Source organism: Phlebotomus argentipes, unplaced genomic scaffold (assembly GCF_947086385.1).
Source record: "Phlebotomus argentipes unplaced genomic scaffold, Phlebotomus argentipes genome assembly contig_39, whole genome shotgun sequence".
Lineage (NCBI taxonomy): Eukaryota > Metazoa > Arthropoda > Insecta > Diptera > Psychodidae > Phlebotomus > Phlebotomus argentipes.
In genome coordinates, this window is record NW_026776182.1 from 522,457 (window position 1) to 528,473 (window position 6,017).

Below are 6,017 nucleotides of genomic sequence, written 5' to 3' on the forward strand. Positions count from 1 at the left end.
CTTAACCACCCCTTGAGCAATGCTGCCTACGAATGAACGATTTCGGAAGTGGGAGATTCAATGGAGCTTCAATAAATAGCGTCACAATATTGGTAGTTTTGTCATATTTCGATAGAGCGAAAGCCTATCAGATATGCAGACATTATGTTCGATAAGCGCACTCAAATGTGTAGCAAAATTTAATAATATTCGCATGCACAAATCACTGATGGTTAGTCACTCGTGCCTCCTAATATATCTAGCAATAACTATAGCAAACTGATTCTATATAACTGATTAATAGTCACTCATAAATCTAACAAAGATCAATTATTCGATAAAGCAGGATTATGCAATGGAAATTCTCCATTAATGTACAAGACAGCAAAGTAGTGCTTACACCATCATTAATTTATTAAATACATTACAAAAGTTTGTTCTTTGCAAAAATGTACGGTAAATTTGAGAAGCTTTCATACCACTCTCTTTAATGTAATATAGCAAATTTTTGTATGAACTTTGATGGAGTTTCTACAGAGTGTGTTAAAAGTTTGAAATGAGAGTTCAAAATTAAGAGAGAGTGATTGCTCCTCATGGTGTTGTTTACAAAAATTGTCATGTATTTCCTGCTTCAGTGAGCAATATAAAAGTTTTTCATTTACATACTCTCAGGTACAAATATAAATGATTTAATTATGAAAAATTGAAGCAAGAAAGAGCATCTTAACGATAATAAACAGATGTTATTTTTCGTTATCTTATTTCCGTTACGGAAAATTATATTTATGTTGTAATCTTTGAGAAACAATAACAGAGAAAAACTTAAGAACCAATTAAAGGTATATCACGACCACGACACTTATGGCATTTCTTTCTGATCACAGTTAACATTCCAAATGGATTCTCAGATTCCCGATTATTCAGTTTCTGTCTAAACTTCGAGAAGTGAAGATGAATTTTCCATTATTCGTGACGATTCTCAGTGTGAATTTCGTTTTGCACGATGCTCGAATATCGGAATCTCTGAAAGTCACTCTTTCCGATGGAAGTGAGTTGATCGGTCGCTACTTCAGTTCGCAATCAGGCAGAGGAATTCGAGCCTTCATGGGAATTCCTTACGCCGAAGCTCCGCTCGGAAGTCTGAGATTCAGAGATCCGGTGCCGAAAAGTCCTTGGACGGAACCACTTGACGCTGTTTGGGAACCGAATGGGTGTCTTAGTTTCGTTTACATTATCAGAAAAGATAACACATCGGTTGGAAGTGAAGATTGTCTCTACTTAAATGTTTATGTGCCTCAGAATCCAGAAACGAATGATCCGCTGCCAGTGATGGTATATTTTCACGGCGGAGCTTTTATGACTGGAAACAGTGCGAAATCTCGCTATAGTCCGGATTATTTTCTGGATCACGACGTCATTCTTGTTTCTGGAAATTACAGACTTGGATTATTCGGTTTTCTCAGCACAAATACTCCCGATTGTCCTGGCAATTTTGGTCTTAAAGATCAAGTTGAGATCCTCAAGTGGATTCAGAAGAACATCGGGCAATTTGGTGGCGATAAGGATTCTGTAACAATCTTCGGTGAAAGCGCTGGAGGCGCAAGTGTGACTTATCATACAATATCGTCACTGTCAAAAGGACTCTTTCATCGCGCAATTTCTCAAAGTGGCACTCATTTCTCAACATGGGCCAGACGAGATAGTGAAATTGCAGCAAAGAATTCAAAGAAATTGGCTGAGACTGTCAATTGCCCAGCAGATGATGTGCAAGAAATGATCGAATGTCTCCGCAATATATCATCAGAAGAACTCATCTCACATTTTTACGATTTTTTCATGTGGGATATATTTCCATTTGTTGTTTGGGGCCCTGTTGTAGAGCCGGAAAGTGAAAATGCATTTCTCGCAGAAGATCCAGCGAAAATATCAAGAGGACATGAAATTCCACTGATGATAGGGATGACATCAAGCGAAGGGAATATAATAAGCAGTAGTAAATATTCGATTTCACAGCGTTTTCTGAAGGCTATCTTTTAAACACTTGTACTACTTTTCAATTTTCAGCAATATTGCGTAAACAGGACATCGTTGACGATTTGAAAAGTAATTCGGATGTTCTTTTGCCACACGTTTTTGCATATGCGGACTACAACCAGGACAGAAAAGATCATATAACAAATATGATAAATGATTTTTATTACCAGAATCGTGAGGTGGATTTAAATGATCCGGAAATGTTTCAAAAGTTTACAGATGTAAATTTGGTATTTAATAGTTAATGTAAATATTAACAACTTTTTGGCTTCCAGTCGGGATCTGATACATGTTTTATGAACGGATTGAATGTTTTTCTGGAGAAACGGGCACCAGAATGCCTCTCTTCAAACACATTCTTGTACCTCTTCAATTACAGAGGCGAAATTAGTTATTCAGAATTATATTCAGGAAATCACGAAGATGATTATGGTAAATATAGTGAAAATTTACCACCTACTGTAAATAAACTTTTGTATATTTGTTAAGGAGTCTCACATACGGATGATTTGATATACTTGTTCCCTGTTATGAAAGGGACTTTCTTCAGGGCCGCGCCTACAGAAATTGACGATTTCATCCGAAATGCGATGGTTTCGATGTGGGTGAACTTTGCCAAATTCGGGTGAGATTTGAAATGTGTTCGAAGTATTTGTCTTACTGATTCAGCACTGAGACTTTTGTTGACTGTCGCAGGAATCCAACTCCACAATCTGACGATTCTTCGCTTCCGGAGTGGAAAATCGCCGGATCTTTTCCGTACGATTACTTGCGAATCGGCAATTATCATCAAAGTGACGCTCCAATAATCGCCATGGAAAACGGATTGTACGAGGAAAGATCGCTATTTTGGAAGAAAATCAACTCAGAATTGCTTGGAATTTAAAAAGACATTTTTTCATATTTTTTAGTTTTGATCTGGGCGTCAGCCGCCCGGGTCTAATTTTTAGAAAACATGTAATTATAAATTCACGAGTTTTTTTTAATTCCTTTAATTTTTTTTTAATTATTCAGAAAATAAAAAAAATAAATCTCAAATCTGATTTACATATTTGAATATATTTGATTATTTTGCAATTTTACTTGGAAAATTTTCTTTTTTCATTATTGTATTCAATAATTGATTTTTTTAATATTTCCCATAAAAATAATAATATCAATATTTTAATACTTGATTGAGCGCATTAAGTTTCATCAAAAATTGCCTTGTGACTACCCCTTGTAGATGGAATGTATGACTGTTTATTGACAATCAGATATTTACAATGTATTTGTGATAGGAATTTTGTTTTCCACGCTGATTTATTAAATGCCACGGGAAAAGAGTGGATAACACATTTCCCTGTAGTTATCAATGTACCAAAACACAATTAGTAAATAAGCAAGCGCTGGGTTTGTTATGTAAATAGTACCTATCAAAAATAATGACGTTACGCGATAACCCGAGTATGCATAAAGTCTAATCTGTCTCTGAAACATTGGTTACATAAATCAGTCTCTCGAGAAAGTTCAAAAGAGAAAGATGCGTTTTCCATCGGGAAGTTTGCATATTGTTGTTGTTCTTATTCTCATCACTTTCTGCTTGGAAAGTTGTGAGAGTAGAATTTCAGATTCACTCAAAGTCACTCTTCCGCATGGAGGAGGAATTATCGGAAGATATTTGAGGTCATTTCGAGGACGCGGAATTCGCGCTTTCATGGGAATTCCATACGCCGAACAGCCAGTGGGAAATCTCAGGTTTAGAAATCCCGTAGCGAAAGCTCCGTGGAATGGATATCTAGAGACTGTGTCAAATGAAGTGATGTGCCCTCAATTCGATCAATTACGAAATAATGTATACTCTGGAAAAGAAGACTGTCTATATTTAAGTGTATATGCACCGCAAGTAAGTCTGCAGCTGTTCTAGATGTGTAGAAGGGTGTTGAAATGCTTTTCTGTCAACAGTTTCCCAGCAGAAATGACAGTTTACCTGTGATGGTATACTTCCATGGCGGAGGATTCAGACATGGAGCTTCCTCGCACTATTCTCCTGACTTTTTATTGGATCACGACATTGTTCTAGTCGTTGGAAACTACCGTTTGGGAGCATTGGGCTTCTTGACAACAAACACAAGTGATAGCCCGGGAAATTTTGGGTTGAAAGATCAAGTGGAAACTCTAAAATGGGTTCAGCAGAATATCAGAGCTTTCGGAGGAGACAAAGATCAAGTGACAATCTTCGGAGAGAGCGCAGGAGGAGCTTCTGTGACTTACTTGATGTCCTATCCTTCAGCTAGAGGTCTATTCCACAGAGCGATCGCCCAGAGCGGAACCTATGACAATCCTTGGGCTTTTTGGGACACCGCTCAAGCTCTGCAGAGCACTGTGAAGCTTGCTGAGGAGTTGAGATGCGATCGACTGAGACATCAGAACTTCACCAAATTAGCGGAATGCTTGCAACAGAAGTCTGTTGAAAATATTTTGGAGGCTACTTCGAGACTCGTTAAATGGATGGGAAAACCAATAACTGTGTTTCCGCCGTCGCTGGAAAAGGATCGTGAGGGAGCTTTCCTCACGGAACCTCCTAAGACTATGCACGTGAACCATAGTCTCAAGATTCCACTGCTAATTGGATTAACAAGTGATGAGGGTGCCTATGTAACAGCGTGTAATTATTTCTCTTAACCCATGAAATGTCTTCCGCCTAATAGGTGTCCTCTTTCAGCTATTTTAGGTAAACCACGCTTCGTGCAGGACTTACACGAGCGCTGGAATGAGGTTCTCCCACTTTTGCTCTACTATAACAATTTTAATGAGGCGAAAAGGGCTGAAATCACATCGTCAATAAGCAATTTCTACTTCGGCGGCAAGAGTGGAAGATTGGCAATGGAAGTGACACAGAATTTTACAGATGTAATGCGAAAAACACTCAAAAAAGCCTTCAATTTCTCATGTATCTTCTCCTTAAAGATGTTTACAGATTTTATCATGCTCAAAGGAATGGATGAATATCTCAGAAGGCGTTTCCAGGAAGGCACAAAATCTGCGGATACTTTTGTGTATCTTTTCTCCCATCGCGGCGAAGGCAGTTTTAGTGATATACTGGCTGGCCCAAACAGCATGAATTACGGTAAATGTGCACTTAATTAGATGAAATTCTTCCTCAAGTCCACCCCCTGAAAAATTAATCTGTCTGGCTGTTAAAGGTGTCGCTCATTGCGATGAACTCTTGTACTTATTTCCGCTGCTCGATAAACCAATCTTCAGGGCAGCGCCCAGCATGCAGGATATTTTCATCCAGGAAAGAATGGTGAAGTTATGGGTCAATTTCGCTACCACTGGGTAATATACTACACATGTCTCTGCGTTCACATCGACACCAGATATTTACAATGACTCTCACACTTACAGAAGACCAACCCCTGTGGAGAATGTGGACGTGGAATGGAGTTCGGCAGATAAATTTCCTCTCGATTATCTTCGGATTGGCAATTACAAAAAACCCAATCAGTCACTGTTTGCCATGGAGAGGGATTTGTGGCGCGAAAGGAGTGAATTTGTGAGGGATATCTTTTGAAAGATTGATAAATCAAATAAATGATTATGCGAAGTAGAAGTGTGGCCATAATAATCCATGGAGAAACCCAAGATTAAGATCATTTGGGATCCCCAAGACGATTAACCCCGATAACAGCGGTCTGGGCATTGGGAATTGCACTCAATGGACCGTATTTGAATTTATGTTTGAATTTCTCGTGGTCTTTGAGGTGGAAATATTCAAATATTGCGTATTAATGCCATTAGCTCTGAGGTTAGATGCGTCTCTAGAGTCGAGCGAAAATGTGTTTTCTGGCTTGCACACAATTTGTGGACATTAATCCATTCGGCGAGGCATAAGTATATCCTTAAGATCCTCAAGGACATCCAACAATGTGTTCCGACATGGAAGAAGAAATCCTCTCCCTCTGTCCATCCGCAGGATTGAAGGTAAGCTCAAGGGGATATAAGATATTAGTATAGATAGT

The 6,017-nt window shown here is 38.6% G+C and overlaps 2 protein-coding genes across 2 annotated transcripts; both read left to right on the forward strand.

The window, feature by feature from the left end:
• The first annotated feature begins 930 nt into the window (after positions 1-930).
• On the forward strand, positions 931-2,899 carry LOC132263837 (esterase FE4-like). Its single transcript, XM_059763831.1, has 4 exons — positions 931-1,192; positions 1,223-1,867; positions 2,503-2,638; positions 2,710-2,899. The coding sequence occupies exons 1-4, from the start codon at positions 931-933 to the stop codon at positions 2,897-2,899; spliced, it is 1,233 nt and encodes a 410-aa protein (XP_059619814.1).
• A 613-nt stretch (positions 2,900-3,512) lies between these two features.
• LOC132263606 (juvenile hormone esterase-like) lies at positions 3,513-5,608 on the forward strand. The gene is made up of 6 exons (XM_059763431.1): positions 3,513-3,898; positions 3,958-4,660; positions 4,718-4,905; positions 4,963-5,122; positions 5,199-5,334; positions 5,404-5,608. Exons 1-6 carry the CDS (start codon positions 3,536-3,538, stop codon positions 5,567-5,569), a joined length of 1,716 nt encoding a protein of 571 aa, XP_059619414.1. The 5' UTR covers positions 3,513-3,535; the 3' UTR covers positions 5,570-5,608.
• Positions 5,609-6,017: the final 409 nt, after the last annotated feature.

Bases quoted from the DNA above. Each gene is read 5' to 3' on its own strand.
- LOC132263837 (XM_059763831.1), top strand. From the start codon at position 931: ATGAATTTTCCATTATTCGTGACGATTCTCAGTGTGAATTTCGTTTTG. The intron at 1,193-1,222 runs GTCTTAGTTTCG...TTATCAGAAAAG, and splicing joins TGTTTGGGAACCGAATGGGT to ATAACACATCGGTTGGAAGT. The intron at 1,868-2,502 runs GTGAAAATGCAT...ATATTTGTTAAG, and splicing joins CCCTGTTGTAGAGCCGGAAA to GAGTCTCACATACGGATGAT.
- LOC132263606 (XM_059763431.1), top strand. From the start codon at position 3,536: ATGCGTTTTCCATCGGGAAGTTTGCATATTGTTGTTGTTCTTATTCTC. The intron at 4,661-4,717 runs GTAATTATTTCT...GTCCTCTTTCAG, and splicing joins GGGTGCCTATGTAACAGCGT to CTATTTTAGGTAAACCACGC. The intron at 5,123-5,198 runs GTAAATGTGCAC...TGGCTGTTAAAG, and splicing joins CCCAAACAGCATGAATTACG to GTGTCGCTCATTGCGATGAA.